The following is a 23,713-nucleotide window of genomic DNA, read 5'->3' on the forward strand; positions in this document are numbered from 1 at the left end:
AGATGAGTTTCCTAGTTATCCTAAAGTTATTTCTCCATTTTCATTACTTTCTAAACAATTTTATTTTCCTACACCTACAAGTGTCCAGTCTTGTATGTTTACTTACTGATTCTTTCTTTCATCCCTATTTTAGCAAGTATTACTAAATATATTTTGCTGATGACTCAAAGTTAGATGAAACATGTCCAAGACTTCTCTTCTATACTTTTGGACAAAATGAAAATAGCATTAAATTTTTTTTTTTTTTTTCTCATATTTATTTCTAGTTCATCTTTTTATGCTCCTTGCTCTGAGTAACATTAACAACTTAGAGCAGTTAGCCTATTCAAGCTGTCTCAGAACAAGACAGAGTTTTCTCTCTCTCTCTCTCTCTCTCTCTCTCTCTCTCTCTCTCTCCACTTTTACTAAATATAAACATCATCAATACCACCATTTACCATTACTATCATCCATTGTATTTTCTGCTTTCTTTTTCTCTCTTTTTTTTCTGTTGCTTTCTCTTTCTGTCTTTTCCTCTCCCACTTTTTCTCTCTGTACCTTTCTCCATCTCTCTTTCTATATATCTTCCTTTCTTCATTCACCATTATCAACTTCACTGTTGGCACCACTGCCTCTGCCAATATCACTACTAGTACTACCAACTGTTTTCTTTTCTTTACTAAATTTGAGTTACTTCCCTTAGAATTACATTAAAGGTAGGTTGGCAAGTACTATTGTATTAATATATAACTATATGAAGGAAGGTAGTATTTATGTTTACACTGAACTTAAACCTGGTTTTGTTATTTTGTATTCTCTAAGTATTGAAGTCAAAATGATTGAACAACAGAAACCCAACATTGCTACAGTCCAGAGGCTGAAATCAATAAAAGAGTAAACAAATTAAAATCAGTATTGTTCTAATCCTCAAATAGCAAATGCAATAGGCTCTAAATGTTTAATGATGTTGTAAAAGTGATGATAGTTTGTACCAAAACTCTGTTGGATCATTGAGATACTATTCTACATTCAGTTTTTATGTAGTGGATATAAGAGGCAAATACACTTTGTTGTCTCCAGACTTGTCAGACTTGAACATAACACTGCAAGCTAAGGAAATATTTGTCAACTTTTACAATGCCACTGTTGTCCTTCCTTCTACTCTAAGCCTTGAATTATATGCATACCTGCAGTACGCCAATAGAGCCAGATGAACTTAGCAAGCAAAACTTAAATGCTTTGACTGTGGATACAAATCACAAATCTTTCAGCTGTTTATCTGGTTTTCTTATCAAATTGCCCATCTGTTGTCTCAGGGCTGAGCTACATTTAAACAACAGCACCAATTAATGTTTACAGATATATAATGTTTATACATTAGACGTATATGTTTATATTAAAACCTTAGCTGTTAGTTTATAATTCATTTAATATGTTTGTGTCTGTGTATGTATGTGTGTATTGAGAGAGAGAGCATACAGAAACTTCCATCTATCTAAGGCAGATAAAAAATAACAGGCTGTATCAAAGAAAAAAAATGAACGTTATTTTTTACTACTATGTATATGTGTTATATATGTGTGATGATGATGCTTAGAAGTGTGTGTGTGTGTGTGTGTGTGTGTACCACCCTTGTAGGCAGAGAATATGTCAACAAATTTGGACAAACCCTCCACAGCTCCATGTAAGTATAAATTTACATGGAGCTGTAAATATAAATTTGACTCTTAATCTTGGATCTATTTTAGTAATTGAGAATCCACTCAGTTGAGATCCTGGTTACATCCATCCATCTATCTATCTATTTATCCATCCATCCAGCCAGCCAGCCATCCTTCTTTTCTTCCTTCTTGTCTGTCTGTCTGTCTAGTTTTTAACTCAATATTTACACACTGTTATTTATAGCTTTATATATACTTCAAGTTTCAATGTTCCAAAAAAAGAATTATTACACTTTTATCTCAAAGTTTCTAAATTCTTATGATGTCAAAAGCTGAGTTTCATGCTAGCGTGATCATCAGGTGAAACTATCATGACTTGGTGTTGATGGTGTATAATATCCACGTGTGTGGTCTGGTACTTTAGTTATTTCATTGGCTGTATGTTGTATATGTACGTGCACACACACACAAAAAATATATATATTTGGATATGTATAATATGCTTAGTTTATATAATGTATGGTGATACTCTAGCATGGCCACAGTCCAACAATGCAAAGAGTAACAAGAATTGTATACAATATTTCTTCATTAGAAGGTTGGCTATAATTATACAGTGTAACAGATCAACTAATTACAAATTAACCATACTAAACCAGTCTATCTGGTGGTGACACTGAGCTGCCTCTTATTTATGATGTAATTATCACTATATTATATCTGCTTATATTTTTTCCTTTTTAGTTAATACACATTGATTAGAACTACAGTATAATTAGTCTTTCTGTCAACTGTTTCACTTCAAATGCAGATTAAACTACCAGTTGTTTCTGTTAGTTATTGTTGTTAGCCACAGGTCAAACTATCTGTAACCATTGCATCTTCTTTAAGGAGCTTGGAGTGACCTAAATTACCTAATATCTCCTTTTTTTATAGCCTTCCTATCTTTTTAATTTACAAAGTTAGGACTACATCTTACAGACAGTTCAAACAGTGGAATAGAATTTATGTTGTGCTTTAGTAATATTGACTAGTAGTAGTAAACACTTTCTCTCTATCCCTATCTACCTGTCTGTCTATCTACTTTTATTTTCTCTAATAAAAGATTCTGCCCAAAATGGTAGACTTCACCTATGAAGTTTTGAAATAGCTGTCCCATACCTCATGAGAAAGGAAAGCAAGGATGTTATTTTTCCTTTACTTTTTTTAGTAATCTTGTTTCATAAAGAGGAAATTATAATTCAGAAAAAATTTCCAAACATTTCAGTTTTTTACATTTTTCAACCCCACAACCTTTTTATACCTTTTTTCCTCTCTCATGAGGTATGGTGACTTTGATGGCCAGCTATTCCCAAAATTTCACTTCTTCTTCACAGCATAAAACTTATTCCATTGTTTGAACTATCTATATAACTATTTGTTGATACAGATTATTACTAATTTCCTTGGATTTTAATGGGTTTAGTACATTATTTAATGTGTTTTCCCTAACATAAGACAGTTGGGTGTGATTTGAGAGAACTTTTACTACTACTTCTAGCAAGGAGGTGCAGTGAATAGCACTGAATTATCACTATTCAATAGTGCACCCTCAGATTTACAGTAATAACACTAATTTCAAACCTCACTTTTATATTATTGCAAATTAGTGCCCACCCAGAATATTCTGAAGCACTCCTAGACACTAAAGTCTGTTGACAGGCCTGTGACCATTTTGGAACTTTCTCTCTCTTAATGGCTTGTTTTTCTAAGAGTAAGCACTTCTCTGTCTCTCTCCCCACTATGTAATAGTTATTCTATAAGTTACAAAAATTACCTGCTTTTATCTATCAAGTCTATTCTACTTTCCGTTTCTCTTTTCTTGTAGTGATGATAGTAGGCTGAACTGTTGGCTACTGAACATCCACTTTCATTGTTTGTTTTTGTTTGTTGTTATTACACCAGTGATTAGATAATAATAGTAAAGTGCCTACTGACATACTACCATCATTGCTTCTGTTACAAAAAACTAAAACTAAAAAAAAAAAGAGTAAATAAACCGATATACTAAAGCTGTTCTTTTTTTTTTTTACTGCAACAATGAGGTCTCCTGATTGCAAGTAATGACTGGTGGTGGTTGTGGTTGGTCATTTGTAGATTATTACATTGCAATCTAAGCTTCTTATATCAGCTTTAGCTTGAAAAATCAGCTGAAAGCTTCTGCAGCAGATTAAGACTCAACATGCAATGATAATTCTCTACTAACCATTGTTCCATTTTTTCCTAATATATATGTGTGTGTTTATACACACACACACACACACACATATGCATCCATCCATACATACATACTAAATTATATTCAAGGTAAATATAATTAAATGTAGTTTCTATTTAGGATACCTGTAATTGCTATTCAAATTCCCCTTCTGTTCAGTTTACTTTGTTTTTCATCTTGTAATTTGTTTTTGGATATAATAAAACAGTATGGTGGAGTTAGTTTTTGAAGAAAATGGTTGAAAACAAATAAACATAGAGGTAGGAGGGGTACCTATAGTCAATAATTTTACTAATTAAAAGGCAAAATAGTCATGGCTGGAATACCTAAGATCATAGGACTGTTTGCTCTGCCACTCCTCTCTTGTGGCTATATATCAATAGTAACAACTTTTAATAATTATGTAAAATGCAATGAGAAAAGAAAGAAAGAAATTTCTGACAATCTGAAAAACAGATTCAATAACTTGTTTTGTTGTTGTTGTTGTTGTTGTTGTTGTTGTTGTTTACCCCAGGTCAGATTTGAGTTGTCATCAGATTAACATTAGCATCTTGGCTTTTTGTTAGGCATTATGCACTCAAGACCACATTATTTAGTATATCCTTCCTTTTTTAAAGATGGTTGAGTATGAGTTAAGGGAGATTTGGCAGCAATTTCTAGCAGTTCATGGGACCATATAGAGACTCCTTCATGACTTGTTAGATTTGACTGAGGTTGTCACATGATGGTACACATAAAATTTCTTTTTGTAAATGTTGTTTGAATTATTTTGAACTGTAGCTTTTGGCAAAACCTAATACTTGATTTTACTTCCTGATTGTAAACATTTCAATTCACTTATGCTGCTAATGCCCTTGGAAAATATATGGACATCACACAGTCATCTTCCCAATAAATCTGAATTCAAAACCAATATTTCTAGTGCCATCATCATCATCATTATCATCATTATCATCCATTCAATTTCTGTGTTGGCATAGAATGAACTGGTCATCACAGTCAGAGTTGGTTTTTATTTGGAATTACTGCCCTCCTAGACAGTCTCTTTTATACAGTCCATATTGGCATGATTTCTATAGCTAGATGCCCTTCATGGCATTAACCACTTTACAGAGTGTACTGGGTGCATTTTATTATGGCTTGCTGTCAACTGACTTTCTTGTACCCTACAAGTCTTTCAGACTTGTACAAGTCCTCACTACTCTATGGTGTCTCCTTTTAGTCAGAGCAGCATGACCAAGAGGGTGAGTGAGAGTAATGTCAAAAGGACCAAAGTGAGTGGAAGGGAGCCAGAGTATGAGGGGAGAAACAGAGTAATTTGGTTGAAAATGTGGTGAAGTGATAAAGGAGAATAAGGAAAGAGGGACAGTACTCAAGAAAGTAATAGAAGAGAGGTAATGATGGTAGCAACATATTTGCGTCCCTCTACAACAAAGGCCTTTATTCAATATACCAGGATTCATGTTTCCCAACAGCATACGAACTTATTCATTTTTATACACTTTATTAAATCCTTTTGTTTATGTAAGAGCTCTTTATTTCTTGAATAAATTTAAAGAACATTGTTTATTGAAACCTCACAAAATTTCATTTGAAAGAAATGAAAGTTGAATTGCAGAAAAAAAAAAAAATAGAGTGCATTTCTTGAAATTCTTTCTAAAGTTTTTTTTCTAGTGACATTCATATTAAAGGGGAAGAAAAGCTGACAAACATTTTACTTTCTCAAAAATTGTTTCATTGAAATTTTAGAAAAACCTTTTTAAAATCTTAATTAAGATATGGTTACACATTTTAAAGGCAAACTGACTTGAGAAAAATGTTCATAGAAAGATATTCACTGTCATTTATTGATGTAGAAAAGAGTAGTTAGTGTCATTAAGATTATGTGTTAGTGGGAGGAGGGTTAATAAATCGGGTTTCAGTTTCCAGGACATTATTTTTATTTGGTCAGGCAGTGTCTTAGTAATGTTTCATGCATTTTTCCATAAGTGCTTCAAGTAAAATTATTATTTTGTTGTCTTTCTCATTATCATCATTGATTCTTGAAATTCTAAGAGTCTAAAATATCTTTTGACTTGGCAACAAGTAAGAAATCCATATTAGCTGTAGCAAAATTATGTTACTAACTGATTGGTCAGTCAGAATATTTATGACAAACCATTAAAGATATTAACTAATGAATGAATATCACTGAAACAGGATTATTGATTTTTTTTCTTTTTATTTCAAGAATTCCCTCTTTCTGTTAACATACATAATTTCATATTCTTTTACATGCTTATTACAAATTTACTAATTAAAAAAGTCACCAGGCAGGATGCTTTTTCTGGAAACTTCAGCTTCTTTCTTTGGAAATTATACCAATTTTGTTGTAAAACTAGGTCAAAACTAAAAGTATGAATACAGAGTGCATCTTTTTTTTTTTCTTTTTTGAGGTTATTTGTATAAGTTTAGTAAAAACGCATAGCTCATCCAAGAAATGCTGTATTTGAAAACAAATTAGTACAACCTTCAGAATATTTTCATCATACATATGTAATGAATCCACCATCAATGGCTGCTTCAATATGGGGTTGGAAGCATTGACATGCCTGAATCAGATGATTTTTATCAATTTTGGACATAGTGTTGGTTATGGCACACTTGAGATATTGCATGGTGTTATGGGGGTGTTGGTTGACCTTTCTGTTGATGACACTCCATACATAACAGTCCAGTGGATTGAGGTATGGTGAACTAGGAGGCCATGAGTCTAGAAAAACATAGTGAAGGAGATTGGCACACATCCATACTTTGGTTGTCCTAAGCCTTATGAGATGGCACAGATTCTTGTTGGAAGATGTACAGTCTTCTGTTGCATATTCTGTCTATCCAGGGCCTCACAACTTTCTCCAACACCTGTGTGTACAGCGGCATTGCCTCTCAAGCCCTATGGAAAAAGGTGAGAAAGCATAACATCTCCTGCACTGCTGATGACTCTCACAACTATCATAGTTACTGGGAACTTAGTATGCAAGACCATTGGGACTTCATTTAGGTCTTTGTACGACCATCTGTCATTCTTTCAGTTTACTTTTTGATCCTGATAGAAGTTTTTCTTATCAAATATAAACCAAGACATTCTGGCCTCTTGGTGTTTTAAATTGTTCACCAAGCATTTTGCACAAATCAAATGATTCTCTCTTGTCACATCTAGCATAAACTCCTTTGCATCACAGTTTGACTTCTACCGGATGTCCTCATTCACAACTCTTTTGATGGTGCATTCTGAAACCTTGAAGTCCTTTGCAGTGACTCTGATTGACTTTCTGGAGTTTTTTTTTAATTATTTCTTTTACTTTTGTACAAAGTTATGTGTTCTGATGGCACTAGGACCCTGCATATTACAATTTGTTGGATCACTGTCAGTGGCTTCCAGCTCCTTTTGAACTTTGACAGCAAAGAACTGGGTAACTTTCAGGAAACAAGCTATCTCTGCATCACTATGATGCACTTTAAAAGCAACTATCTCAGCATGCCTTTTCATTTGCTGTGTCAACCTGATGACTGTATGGTAAAAAAAAAAAACTAAGAAGAACTGATGTACCTTGTAATTAAAGTATTATGTCATTTTAATTTGTTTATCCATGCCATAAAAACCTCTCTCTCTCTCTCTATATATATATATATATATATATATATGTATATATATATATATATATACATATACACACACACATAAATATATATATACACCAGAGTAAGCATATGTGAAACAAAGTGGAAAAAACAGTACTCGAATAACCATCCGCCGAATGAGGATGTGAAACTCTGAGTAATAGTTTTTGTGATGTCTTTGCAGCTTTATTGATAAAGTATATATATATATATATATATATAGAGAGAGAGAGAGAGAGAGAGAGAGAGGAGAAGAGAAGTCTGGAAAGTAACTAATACTATATGTGATATGATATATCATGCAGTTTCTTCTATTGCAGCAGTCAGTTACAGAAAATGCATGCACCCATAAAAGTCAACCATAAAATTTCATCCACAAGCTCATAAATTCTGCTGTGCAGGATCAAATCTTCTCAAAGAATATAATATTCCTATCTAACCAATACCAGCATAAAAATGAGCATAAAGCAAAACATGGCAATGATGAAATTTATCAAACAATCCATCAGACATGATATCCTTAGAAAAAATTTTATGCTCATGTATAAATACTAAAGCTCTGTAAATTAACACATGGAAAAGAAAAAAAAAAAAAGATTTTCTGGACATGAATCATTATTTTTACCAAATCTGATTTGAACTCAAAAGCTTTTTGCTAATATGAAACCCAAACCAGGGTAATATTAGAATTGCTTGTATATTCCTTTGTTATAATTGTTCAGTAAATGGTTTGATGTGAGAAGGGAGGGAGTAGGAACTTTTTAAAAAATTGCTACATTATGGTAGAGTCATATCAGCCATTTAAACTACTCTGATCTATTTACTTTTGTTGTTTAAATTTTGAATGGTGTGTGCGTGTGTGTATATATATATGTTGTATATACCAAAGTTGTTTGTCATATATCTATATCCTGGTATTCCGTTCTCAACTTCATGGTGTCTAATTCACTGGTCACAGACATTCTTCGTCGCTGCATTTATGATACAGGAAAGTGGAAAAGTAGCAGCTAGTTTGTAAATGTAAAAGAAAAATAACTTTGTGTGTATAGTATTTAAACCTGGTAATCACGTTAGTCTGCAATTATGAAAGAACTCGATATTGAGCATAAGGTTCTATATAAACGGATTTATTCATATTTTATAACATGGTCACTGTTGTTTCAGTAAAGTAAGTAATTGCTTTATGTTTATGTATGTATCTATAAGTACTTGAATTTCCACCAATACAATACATATGTATGGCGTTCATGTTTATGAACATATAAAGTGTGTGCAGTGTAGGTACATAATTATATGTACTTGTGTTCTATTATATGTGTGTTCTTCCTCCATTTTGTTTCTGGGTGTATATACATGTCAATGTATGTGTATATATTATTCAGATATAAGTCTACATGTATTTTCAATGCATATATATGCATTTTTATATATATTCTTTTATTCTTTTACTTGTTTAGTCATTTGACTGCTGGAGCACTGCTTTGAAGGGTTTTTAATCAAACAAATTGACCCCAGAATTTACATTTTTTAAAAACCTGGTACTTATTTTATCGGTTTCTTTTACTGAACCACTAAGTTACTGGGACATAGACACACCAACACCAGTTGTCAAACATGAAGAGGGAGACAAACATGGACACAAAGACACACACATATAGATATATGCATATATATATATATGTATATATATGCATATATATACATAATGCAAGAGAGTTAGGGGTTGAGGATTCAACCCACTAAGGGATAGTATCTATCCAATATACTGCTGGGAGGGTACCCAATTATTGTTACACTAGTGTTATACCAAGTGTAATAAGTGGGAGCAGGTAAAAGGGGTGGGGTTTACCCTAAATTTATATATCAATTAGAAAATGGAAGCATATTATCCTCCATTTTCTAATTCATATATATATATATATATATACACACACACGATGGGCTTCTTTCAGTTTCCATCTACTAAATCCACTCACAAGTGGATATATATAGTTAATAAGATTCAAGTAAAACCTTGTAGAATGCTATGCAAAGCCCATTCACAGTTATTGGTTACCTAATGTCATCATATTGTGGAAATGCTCTTGCTACTGGATATACATCATGAATTCTCAGGGAGATTCAGCGCGACACAGAATGTGATAAGGCTGACCCTCTGAAATACAGGTACTGCTCATTTCTGCCAGCTGAGTAGACTAGAGCAATGAAAAATAAAGTGTCCTGCTCAGGAATACAATGCACTGCTAGGAATTGAACTCACAATCTTATGATCATGAACAGAACATCCTAACCATTAAATCACATGCCTTCATGCATATATGTATGTGTGTACGAGTATGTACGTATGTATGTATGTACGTACGTATGTATGTATGTATATTAGTGATGTGTGTGTTTGTGTAAATATGTAAGAATATAGAGGGAAAATAAATATAACATCACAGATATATTTTAAATGGTCATTATGATCCTACCATGATACATTTCATTTGTATATTTATGTACTACAAAGTTAAGTATTATTTTTGTTTTCATTTCTTCTTTTTAAGCTTCTATTTCATCTAGTGGAAATTGTCTTATATTTGAATCTATTCTGAATATTTTTCTGAGTCATTTTGACAGCCCAGCAGTTGCATTAATACTAGTATTGTTTTCTATATACAGGTACTTGATGATAAAGTAAAGTATACAATTTCACTAAATAATATATGCTAATGTATCAGCCTATCTTTTCTATTAAGTTATTTGCTTTTATTTCAATAAGAATAATAAGCAAGATAAAAAAAAAAAAGTAACTCTCACACTCTTATTGCATGTCAATTTTGTTTGTTCTTTGTAAAGTCATCATAGCCAATCTCTGGATACAGAATGGGTTTGCTCTTACTCTGTCTTAATAGGTATTTGTCGGAAAATTAGTTTGACATTGTACCCTATCACTAGAAAATTCAATCTCTGCATGGTAGTATAATTTCTTTTTTGAGTCTCATCAGATAGATTCTTTCTCATCACATAAAATGACTTTGAGGCATAATATCAAGAATATGAAATATACATGCAAAATCTAACACCCTATACTTTGACTGAATAGATCTTATAGTTTTTTTATATTGTTTGACTTAATTTTTTTTTCTTTTTATACCCCTATAACATAGAAATAATTATTTTATTACTTATACTAGGAACAGATTTGTTTTGTATTAATGATTTTAATATTTTCAACAAAAAGATTTGTATTTTCTGTAAACATATGAAGGTAAAGAAAAATAATTACTCTGTTTTATTATAATGAAGTTTAAATAACTAACAGTTTAGAAATAGTTTACAATAGATTCATAAAAAGTAAGGTAGATGTAGCAACTGTTTTGTAGAAAATGAGAATTTTGATTACTAATAGCATGGAGTTGCCTAACTTATTGTTAGTGTTGTGCTTATTTTCATTTCATTTTTTATAACTCTGTGTTGCAATAAATGATTCATATTCTTAATAACCTTATCATAATTAATTTGCCTGTTGCTATTTTTTAAAACTGTATTATTTAAATTTATGACAGAGTGTGTATATTCTAGAATGTAGCACTTTGCCTGCGTATTTATAGGATAGAAGTCAGCGTTCAAGAAACCATGTGTGCAATCTAGTTTTAATTTCCTTTGTAGCTATTTTATTTCACTTATGTTGTTAATGCTTATGGAAAAAGGCTTGGCTTTACTAGAAAGGTTTGGCCTTTACTATTTCATTACACCTTTCCCCTCTAATTCACTTTACTTCATGCCTACCCTTAAAATGAGTAATGAGGAAACCAGTCTTGCGTGTCTCCTCTGATCTGTAATGCTAGAATATATTCTAGTTACACCCAGAAACAATATAATTTTTTAAATAAGAAGCATGCTGATAGCAGATCCAGTTTTGTCAAAAATCAGCTGCTTTAAAAACAACTAAATATCATCAATCATTGTTGATTGTGCTTACAGGTACAATAGAAGATCTGTTTGGCTCAATTTAACATTTAATTTTACTGATCATATTAATATAACTTCAAACATTTGTCCTAAATTTAGTATTATCTGATTGTCATACTGATGAATTATAGTTTTTAATTTTTATGAAAAGCTGCAAAGAAACATATACGTTAGATTTTAAAATAATTTAGATAGTCATTATTTCATTATAGTTTATAGGTTGTTTTAAATTTGTAAGAAATTAGCTGAAATTGCTTTTGATAATTTATACAAAATATCTAGTAGACTGATTCTTTAGAGAAAATATTCAGGGACAGACAACTTCATTTAGTTGACTCTTCTTATTAATGTCACTCTAAAAACATTCTTATCCATAGCATCTTCTAATAATTTTTGCCTGAATTAGCTAAACTGTATTATCTTGATCTTTATCATTGTGAGTCAGAAAATGCATAAGTGGTAAATTCCTTCTATCATGATAGCTGGATTGTTGGATGATAACCGTATGGAAATCTTTATTTTATGCATGTGCATAAATTATTTGCATTCGTTATTAGTGTTACATTGATAAATACTATTGTATTTTTGATGTGTTATTCATTATATATTTTGTTACTTCCTGCATGAATCAAATAAGCAAGATTTTTCTGAACGGTGTGTTTACTTCAAAAAATATCCAAAGATCTTGACTTTGAATAATCTGTGGAGATCCTCGCTGGTAAAAAAATTTCCATCATTGCATGACACACACACACTCTCTCTCTCTCTCTCTCCCCTCTCTCCCCCTCGCTCTCTCTCCTTTTTTCCTTCTCTCTCTCTCACATACACACACACACACCTTGTAGAAAATTCTGCTGTGACATTGGATCTAATCATTATCACCCACCTCTATTATGTCATTAATATCTCTTACCAGCATTGTCATTCCTTCAGTCACAACCAGCCAAAGTGTTTAATGCTACACATTGGACTTTAATACCATATGGCTTCCTGTTTGACAGCAAAACACAAAACAAAATCCAATATCAGAGTAAAGATTATTTGCCAACATAACATGGCAGTTCTGGATTAGGACGAATGCTGCTGTAATTTAGCCCCAGGAGACATCGTCTTCAGCTGGCTATATGACACGATCTGTCTCCTGGGGCTAAATTACAGCAACATTCGCCCTAAACCAGAACTGCCATGTTATGCTGGCAAATAATCTTTACTCCAAAGTACTGTTGCTGAATATCTCTCGTTGTGAGATTTAGAAATAGTAATTTTCCAAACCCAATATCAGCATGAGTATTTATAATTTACCTTTCTGAATAAGCTATTGAGGCACATCCCTTCTACTCTACTATCTCTCTGTCTCATTTTGTATTTTCATGCTGCTATAATCTTTATAAAATATGGATGATCATTCTATAAAGTCATTTCTTTATGGTGTGTATGGATACAGTGTAAAGAGAGAGGGATTGCTCAGTGCCTAAATCATCGAGCAAAGGAATATAAGTAGCGATCACAATACACACCACGAAGAAATGATCAAGCTCAGTAACAATCTATCAAGCAGCAACTACCCCCCAAACATACTATCCACTCCAATTATGAAGAAAAGAGAGAATGAAACCAATAAACTGTCCACAGTCTGTCTACCCTATGTGAAAGGCCTCTCCCAAAAGATATGCGGCCCATATGACATCAGGACTGTATCCAAGAGTAATACAACACTTTGCAAATATTTCCTTTGAGTAAAACCACCAATAGAAGAGAATATGACCAAAGACTGCGTGTACTCCATCCCATGCAGCTGTGGTAGGTTATACATGCCGCCCCTTCAAACTAAAGGTAGACAAACATCACAAAGCTGTGGCACGAGGAGATATTGATAAACCGGGTATAGCTGATCATGTATGGAAAAATGGAGACCACCTCCCCCTGTGGGATGAATTTAAAATAATAGACATAGAACACCACTGGAAAATACGGAAACTAAAAGCACATATGCTAGGACACAACAACCTCCTAAGCAGACCAAGTGCAGATATGAGTAGCATATGGGAACTAGTATTAAGGAAGGATAGGAAAATACTAGATTTATAAGCCCTAAAATTCACTCCATAATTGCCCATGGAAGCCTTTTAAATTCAAATGGCAAATCAGTTAAAATTATATAGATACTAGCAACTAAGCCCAGTTTCACCCAGTCTGTTTGGATGATGTGGCTGTAATCGTTTTCGGTTAGGCATAATCTATAACAGCATTTCTCAACCTTATCATTTCGGGTCCCCTGTTTCAACTGGAGTCTCCAGCTGTATGAAAATTTCCTGCCTCCCACCTTATCAGATAACAGCTTCAAGAGTTGTGAAGAATGAATTTGTACATAGTCTGTTTGTGAGAACTATTCTATTGGACCTCTGTCTAATCATTAAAACATTGATTTAATTATGAACATAGAAAGAAATTATACATTAATCCCCTATTTTTGTAACCAGTTGCATCCGTAAAATTTTATTTGCAGAGAGCAGAAATTGAAAGAAGATATATGAAACGGACGTGTGTGTGCTTGTGTGCTTGCGCATGTGTATGTGAGAGAGAAAGAGGGTGAGAAAGAGAGATAGATCCTCTACATGGTAACTAGACCTGGTAGAAATAGCAGCCAAATCTCCCTCAAAACACCCTACTGTCTTCATCCGACAATTCTGCCTATTATGTTGTTTGAATGAGAAACTGTAACTAAAGATTAAGATTATTAACCCCACAAAGAGGTGAAAGAAGAGAGACAGCATAGCGAAAGTTTTGGCTGACTGTCATCCTGTACACCCCTTGTTGCTAGTGAAATTGTATATGCCAGTTGTGTGAGCAACTGGTTGTTTTAATGGCAGAACAAAGAGGGGAATTCCATTAGAAAAGTTTTAATCGATTTTATCGGTAACTATGGGGGCTAGGAAAAAAATACAAACCGCATTCCAATCTATGCACCCGTCTCCACATGTGCCATTTTTCACACAAATCCACCCAGCCATTTGGCTGTGAACCTCAAGACAAGAAAGAATACAACAATTGCCCATGTCCAATTTATATTATAGAATTGCGGAAATTGTATCCAATAAATTTTCATTACATGCTTGACATTCAAGGCATGGGGCATTCTATTTTCTATGGTGTCATTCCAAAATTTTGGAAGATCTTTAGATCTGCTCTAGTTATATCACTACTCAAAGTTTTATTGGCCCTTTAGTATTTAAACTGGCTATATCCATCCCATATATTCTATCTGTTTAACATTTAAACTGACAAGATCCAGCACCTGTCCAGCAATGTCATTCTAAAATCATTAAAATCTGAAAGGTATGAGTTATTGCAAGATTAATTCAGAACAATAAGAATAAATGGGTCTTATATCTGAATGCTAAAGGGCTAACCACACCACTATCCCTGTTACAATATTCTATGATGTTAATTATGCTTATGATTTAAAATTGTATGATTCAACAAAGTAAAAAGAAGAAAAAATACTAATTAAAGCATTCACTATTATTGTTGTGTGGACACCCACAGACGATAAGTAGGCTAGTCCAATACGTATAAATAGTGGACATGATAGCTAGATGGGAAGTGTCACATAGAATGAGCCAGAGCCGTTGGTAGACTAGATGTCGAGTTCTCGGAAGTGAGAGTTCGGTAGTTGAGTAGAGGTATGTTATTGGCGAAGGCACACCATCCGAATGTGTGATATAACAATTATCATATACAATATTAACAGCTGTAGTAAACTCTAAACATTAATAGTTCATGTTTGTTGTCTGAGTACATGCTCACATAGTCTATAATCAAAGATGTTTTAAATGGACACATGTTCAGACCATAAATCTCCTTGAGAGTTTAACTGTTTTAATAAGGACCACCCAGTTTATAATCTTACCAGTCAGTATCAGTTATGAAGTATATTAAATATAAATATTGTATCTCTTGGTGTTGTCATGTTAAAGAAAGGAGCATCTAAAGTAAATGAAAAGAGAAGCTTAAAATGGTGTGAAGTAGTGTGTGTGTTTGTGTGAGTGTAGTTGACAAATACATGACAGACTAGCGAGCCAGTTTAGCCTCTGTCTAGTACTAGACAAACATTTCTCTGGAGTATATCTTACACTAACAATTGAAATCTCTTTCATAACAGTGGGAGGACAGGTTGTCACTAAATGAATCCCTATCTGTTCAGACAATCAGAAAACTGGATGGACTAGTTGACATCTCTCATTTGCAGTGCCTTTATATTTTGATGAAAAATAATGGTCCCTATATCCCTTAACTATATTTAAATTAAGATTTAGTGAGTGAGAATTAATAGATGATGGTACTGCCATGAATGTGGAGCAAGTGGACTCAAACCTCCAGTATTCAGTGATATAAGAGTGCTAGTTAGACAAAACAATTATGCTTATAGAAAACTGAAAGGACACACACACGTATATACATATATATGATGGGCTTCTTTCACTTTCCGTCTACCATATCCACTTGCAAGGCTTTGGTCAGCTTGAGGCTATTGTAGAAGACACTTATCCAAGGTACCACACAGTGGATCTGAACCAGGAATCATATGGTTGAGAAGCATGCTTCTTACCACACAGTCACACCTGTGCCATTATTCTTTATTTGGATAAATGTATCTGCAAACTTGGCTCTCTTTATTTACTTTTGGTATTACCCATTTCCATTCTTCGATTGGCTATTAGATATTTTGTTCTATATTGTGCTGGTATGGACATGTGGGCGCTGGTATGGACATGTGGTGAGAATGGATGAGGATAGCTGCGTGAAAAAGTGCCACACCCTAACAGTTGAGGGAACCCGTGGAAGAGGTAGGCCCAGGAAGACCTGGGCTGAGGTGGTGAGGCAAGACCTTCGTACATTGGGCCTCACCGAGGCGATGACTACTGACTGAGACCTTTGGAAATGTGCTGTGCATGAGAAGACCCAGCAAGCCAAGTAAGATCGTTGCCAGTGCCCCTGGACTGGCTCTTGTGCGGGTGGCACATGAGATGCACCATTTTGAGCGTGGCCGTTGCCAGTACCGCCTGACTGGCTCCCGTAGGATTTTCAAGTGAGATCGTTGTCAGTGCTCCTGGACTGGCTTGTGCGGGTGGCACATAAAAGACACCATCTCAAGCGTGGCCGTTTTCGTGCGGGTAACACGTAAAAGCACCCACTACACTCTCTGAGTGGTTGGCGTTAGGAAGGGCATCCAGCTGTAGAAACTCTGCCAAATTAGATTGGAGCCTGGTGTTGCCATCCGGTTTCACCAGTCCTCAGTCAAATCGTCCAACCCATGCTAGCATGGAAAGCGGACGTTAAACGATGATGATGATGATGATGATGATTTCTCAGCAACTTATATTTGATTTTATTTATTATAATCATAATCTGCTACCAGCTCCTCACCTTCTTCTCAACACAGCACAGAACCTTTGTTTTACAAAGAACACCTGAAGATCTCTACTATCTAACTATACTCATAATTCTTATTCTCAGAACTTAATCTCTCCTTTGGACTGTTTAGAATACATCAAATGATGTTAGACAAACTTATTTCAGAGCTATTAAGCAGGTACTTTTCTCTCCCTCTCCTCATCCTTAGTTGTCACTATTTTCCTCTCCAACTAGACATTCAGAGTTTTCATGCTAAAAATATTACCTACTCAGTTTTGATCTTTCTCATAAATATTATCACTGAAAATGGACTGTAAAGTACACACTTTGTAACTGGATAACTCAACACATGTCATATGATAAGGGTTGGAATAGTGCCTCAATTTTTTTGTTTTCATGTTCACTTTTTTTATCATTGTGTGTGTGTGTGAGAGAGAGAGAGAGAGAAAGAGAAAAATTTAATAGTTTGTTGCTAAAATAATAAGCAGTAAACTTTATGTAAACACTATCTTTCAAGAAAGAAATTTAACTGAATCTTCCACATAGAGAACATTCAACGTAATTTTTGTCTTCAGACTGCATTCACATATGTATTTTGAAATGCACACACATAAAAGTACACACATGCACACACTTTCATACAGGCACACACACACACACACACACACACATACACACTGAGATGCTCATATACCTGTATACATGTGTAAACAAAGGACAAGACCAAAGCATCCATGTACATATTTCTACGAAAATAATCCTATTTCATCACGCTTAAATTTTCTACAAGACTTTGAGCTTCTCTTGCCCAGCACTTTAAATGTAATTCAAAACATTTTCCAGGAAGTTGTTGCCGATACGATTGTCATTATCTATAGTAATTTTTGTTAGGAGTGGCAGTAAGTGCCATCATCACTGCTATTGTCATTATGGTGATGACATTAATGGTGGTAGTAGTAGTAGTAGTAGTAGTTGTTGTTGTAGGGTTGCCAAGAAAAGAAAGAAACAAGCAGCATCTTTGGAAACTTTTACATTATAAGAATTACTCATTCACTCCATATTACTCTCTCTCTCTCACCACCCTCTCCCTTTGTCTCTAACTCTTTCATATTACTTGTGATTCTCTAATAATAGATAATTATGTCGGTCTTGTGATCTTCTTTCTCTTTATCTGACAGCTGATCTATAATCTAGTGCCATGGAAATAGGTTGAATTGCTAAATCATAATGTCAACTTGTACTAAAATGTGTGCGGGTGCATGCACATCTGTGAGATATAAATATATATCACAGATGTGTGTGTAGATATATATGTATGTATATCTTTGTGTACAGGAGGGGTGCATATCTATAGTGTGTGTGGATATATGTCATCTTTTTTCATCCTCCGCTGGTGTGGTTGTACAAGCATGAACATATAAACAGACAGCTGTGAACTTACGAGAATCACACCGTCCATGTTCATACATAAATTTCACACACATTTGCAACATATGTACATACATATATGTATGTGTACATACATATATATGTGTACATACATATATGTGTACATACATTTATGTACACATATTGTAAATGACAGGATGTGTGTGTTAGGGTAGGGCAAGTAATTCTACAAACATGTTAGTTCTTCTAACTGCTGTCTGCCACAAAAAATAGTGAATCAGAGAATGTTGTTTGTCATCAACTAGCTTCCTGTCCACGAGGTGAGGTTTTACATACTCCTTTACTGTCATTCAGAAAGGTGCGAAAAGCTAAATTTCTATCTCATACTCATTGAAATCTGTAAGACTGACCAGCCGATAATGGATACCTCGTATTATAAAATGTACACTAGCAGGTGGAATAAATATTGACCCTTAAAGTTGTGTGTATGTGTTAAAGTTCTTAAACTACACTTTTTAAAAAGCATTTGCTGTGAAACGTTTACAATACATCTTATTCTCTTTGCACATAGGAAAATAAAGGAAATTGTCCTGATATGCTTCATGGTACATTAACCATTCTTCACAGGATGCCCAAACACATTTGCACATGTGCACTCTCTCTCTCTCTCTCTCCCTCTCCCTCTCCCTCTCTCTCTCTCTCACACAAAGTGTCCGAGGAAGTCTGTAATAATAAAAAATTTATTCAGAAGTAGTAAAGGCTTAGAGTATTCACATATAGATATAAAAAGTCTCTGGGATAGATTCTCCAGTGTTAGGCAGCACAAAAAAAAAAAAAAAAAGATTAAAGGACAAAAACAGTATTTCATTTTTTTCAGTTCATATCCCCCATTGTGACCTATCCTCATGACCCATCCCACCTCCCTGTCCTTCGATGACTCACAGAATTTCTCCCTTTCTTATCTCTCACCCCCACATCATTCATCCATGCTCGCCCTTATAATGTAGGGTAGCCTTAGACCCAGCCCACACAACCTGCCTTACCTTTCTGGCCCTTCCTTTCTTGCTACACCCTGATGCTAATCCCTTCCTTCTCATTTTTCCTACTCCCTTGCCATACACTCTCTCTCTCTCTCTCTCTCTCTCTCTCTCTCTCTCTCTCTCTCTCTCTCTCTCTCTCCCTCTCTCTCTCAATTGTGTCTAATCTGTTACTCTCAACTATTACCTTCTCACAGCTATGAATCTGTTGCTCTCATCAGCCTAGAATCATTGCACTCCTTTTTATTTCCCTTTCGTTAAAGGGGCCACTTTAAACCATTAGTTTTGCACATTGCAAGACAACCTTCTTAAGGCCAGTGTCATGGAAAAAGTACTCAGTATACTCTGTAAAGTATCAAAAACAGTATCCAGCCATAGAAACCATGCCAAAGCAGGTATTGGAGCACAATATGGTCCTTCAACTTGTTAGACTCTGTTGAACTGTTCAACCCATGCCAGAATGGAAGGTGGACATTAATGGTTATGATGCACATAACTTACTATGAAGCAACATCTCCATTACCTCTGACTTATTATTAATTAATTAATTAATTAGTTAATTATTTATTTATTTATTCATATGCACATTTTTTTCTTCTCTTTATTCTTTTGCTTCAATTATTTGACTGCAGCCATGCTGGAGCACTACCTTGAAGGGTTTTAGTCAAACAAATCAACTCCAAGATTTATTTCTTAAGCCTAGTACTTATTCTATCAGTCTCTTTTGCCAAACCACTGAGTTTCAGGGACGTAAACACACTGATACTGGTTGTCAAGCAGTGATGAGGGGATGAACACAGGCATAAAGGCACACACACAAAGGTACATGTATACATATATGACGAGCTTCTTTCACTTTCCGTCTACTAAATCCACTCATGAGGCTTTGGTCAGCCCGAGGCTATAGAAGACACTTGCCCAAGGTACCCTATAGTGGGACTGAAACTGGGACCTTGTGCTTGGGAAGCAAGCTTCTTAACACACAGCCAGAAAAATAAGAGTTTGTTTTGATGTGTTTCATGGTTTGTTGACTGCCTCACACACACACACACACACACATCTTCTACCATGATAATTTATATATAACATTCATACACATACACATTATACATGTATGTTTATCTTTTCCTCCTAGCATGATAATTAAAAAATATTCCTTTCCCCACCTCATTCTTATTCAGACTCCTCTGACAATCACTCCTAAGTTTTGTTTACATTTTCTGTCAGCAAAAGAAATTTTAGAATAATTATTAAGTATATGTGTTTTAGGTAGTTATCATGACAATGGAGAAGTAGAATAATTGGATATTGAAGAAAATAAATTACAGTATTTAATTACAACCATTTACATTTTAAGTTCAAACCCTAAGATCAATTTTGTCTTTCATCTTTCCAAGGTCAATAAAATAAGTACCAGTCAAATACTGGGATCGGTGTAGTTTTTTTATTCTTCCCCTGCTTCAATTTATGGGGCTGATCACTTGTTGAGAGATAACTTTGAACACCAAAAGGTCAAACAAATCTATTTATCTCTACTAATGCATGGAATAGATAAAAAAAACAATAATAGTAGATGATTATCATCAACTTCACAATATAGTTGTTTCTAGAATATATTTTGCATTTACTATTTTTGTTGTTGTTTAGCTCCAGGTCAACCTTGATTGGGCAGACTTAGATCAGTCATTCCCATATGACGACGCCATTTTTTTTGTATATCTCTGTCTATTTCGTTCAAAGTATCCCTCTCTTTTTTTTTTCTTTCACTCCAGTGTCTAATATTTGTTTCATAGGTTAGTATTTAAGTTATTAAAATCAGGATCCTAAATTTGAGGGTTTGATTTTGGGACCAAGTAACCTATTGTATCTTTGGTCAAGGCACTTCATTTCACATGACTCCAATCCACTCAGATAAAAGTGAATCATGTCTACTTTTGAGTGGCAGTTTGCAGGCCAATACACCAAAATCTCACAAATTTCAAGATGTTCAAGACCCTTAATGACTGTATCAGACTAGATCGTGACAGTGTGATATGAGTAGGACTGAGGGATCACACTGAGGCATCATTCACAGCAGTATAATATTAATAGTGTTCTAATGAATCAATAGATTTAAATCAAGCTTTTAGATTAAAGGGTTTTTTTTTTAAAGTATAACTTTTTTTACCTATATTTTCTTCTTTCTTTCTCTGATATTTTCTCTCTCACTGAATTGCATTCATAATTTTAACCATATTTATTCATATTATTTTTATCATTTTTTATTAAAGTCTTTGAGTAGGCTTCCAAATATAGAAAGAGGTGAAGTAGTTCTCACTTTTTTTTGTGTGTTACATATAGATAGATAGAGAGATAGATAGATAGATAGATAAGACAGTATTCTTAGAACTATTATAGTATATATGATAATGTGTATGGGGCGGGTAGAACATCTGTGTATGTGTGTTCCTCCTGAAACATATGTAGGAAAGAACTAGTTACTGTCGATTCATATTGTCCATTCAGTTTAACATTGATGTCCCCTCAACTGTTTCAGTCTTCTTTTGACATTCTTCATCACCAATAGCAATTCCAAAAAAAGCCAGTCTTTATTACTTAAATGTCAAATGTTAATCTGTCATTTTCAGTGGTTTTTAACAAAATGAAGTCACTAAGGTCATGTTCTTTCTCTTTGGTTTATAAACATACAAAGCTTTTCTTTACATTCTGTTATATTGGTTAAAGAAAATTTATCTATGGTTTGATATATCAAATACTTTTCTCTGCTTTGCATTACATATTCTCTGATTTCTTCCCACCCCTCATCCTTTAAACTAATGTATCTTTCACTATGTTGTCATAACTGTCATTATAACTATGTTATAGCTGCAACCAGTACATATACCTGTTGTAGTTAGTGATATTTGTGTTAGAATAAATATTTGCACCCACCAGCCAACCAACCAACAAGTAACTATAACAATTTGATGTTTTTTTTACAAACAAAGAATCTTTGTCTTACAAGTTACTTGGTGACCTCCACTAGCGCTGGTGCTACATAAAAAGCATCCAGTCAATACTGTAAAGTTGTTGGCATTTGGAAGGGCATCCAGCTATAAAAAGCATGCTGAAACAGACCTTGCCAATGCTGGTGCCACGTAAAAAGTACTCAGTCCAATCTGTTAGGTAGTTGACATTAGGATGGGTATCTGGTCATAAAAACCATGCCAAAACAGACACTGAAACTTGGTACAGTTTTCTGCCTAGCCAGCTGTTGTCAAACTGTTCAACCCATGCTAGCATGGAAAACAGATGTTGAATGATGATGATTATTATTATTATTATTATTATTGTTGTTGGTGGGGTTGTTGCTGCTGCTGCTGTTTAGTACCAGGCCAGCTCTGATCAGCATTCCCACAAAATCAATTTTTCTAAGTGAGAACCATTCAAAGATTTCTTATAGCTAATTATTGGTTTCTTGATATGAACAATACAAGGCAGTCTTGTTCTTGTTGAGTGTGTTGTAATTTATAATGTCTACATCAGTATAGTGCTGTTAACTATTTTATCGCCCTCATAAGGATAAACAATAAAGTTGATCCAGCGGTGTTTGAACTTGAGACGTAGAGGTTAATTATGCCTTCACATAACAAAATGTTCATGAAGTATTACACCTGAATGAGAAAGTAAATGGTTTTAGTCTGCTGGGTGGGCTTAATGGAAACTCTGATGCAGTTGCTGATCCTGTACTTACATTAACAAATTTACAGTGAAACTCTAGCATGTTTAATTCAAGAACATGGGTTAAAATGTAGAGGCTCAAAAACTAAATGATTTTATTTAGTCCATTGATCTAGGATTTCTACCAGCTCTGACATGTGGACCAATGATCGAAGAGGTTTCAGTTGTTGCCATCACATCTTTTTATAACTAGTACTACATTTTCTGATGTGTCCTTCTTTTTCTTTTTTAAAGGTAGATGGGTATGATTGGAGGGAGGGTTTGATTACTATTTCTAGCAGGTTGAGTAATTGCAAAGTGGATGCCATTTTGTTTAACTAGATTTAAAGTCAGTCTTACAAGCATAGAGATGAGACTCATAATGGATTCTATCATTTATGGGCCTGCTTTTCAAAAGTAGGATTTGAACTCAGAACAATTAGATATCAAACTAGTTATTACAAAGTATCCAGTCCACCATTCTTGTGATCTTAAAATGTCTCACTGTTTTGAAGACATTATATTATTTTAAAACCTCGATAGATATAAAAATAAGAGGAAGAAAGAGATTGCTCTTGTTCAGTGTAAGCTTGAGCAGACATATGAACAAAGGTACTTCAGCCTGAACAACCTTACTATTTTTCTAAACTTACAGTTTCTAA

The 23,713-nt window shown here is 34.2% G+C and overlaps 1 protein-coding gene across 10 annotated transcripts in view; it reads left to right on the forward strand.

The window, feature by feature from the left end:
* LOC106874706 (uncharacterized) overlaps positions 1–23,713 on the forward strand; it is a 777,908-nt gene that overhangs the window by 628,855 nt on the left and 125,340 nt on the right. For 2 of the 10 annotated variants that reach the window (XM_089350798.1, XM_089350795.1), the window contains one exon: positions 10,219–10,233. The exons of the other annotated variants lie outside the window; for them this stretch is intronic. In XM_089350798.1, the coding sequence (XP_089206924.1) occupies positions 10,219–10,233 (15 nt within the window). The remainder of the gene's footprint in view (positions 1–10,218; positions 10,234–23,713) is intronic. 10 annotated transcript variants of the gene reach the window in all.

The sequence above is a fragment of the Octopus bimaculoides genome, chromosome 4, assembly GCF_046866305.1.
Source record: "Octopus bimaculoides isolate indiv1 chromosome 4, ASM4686630v1, whole genome shotgun sequence".
Lineage (NCBI taxonomy): Eukaryota > Metazoa > Mollusca > Cephalopoda > Octopoda > Octopodidae > Octopus > Octopus bimaculoides.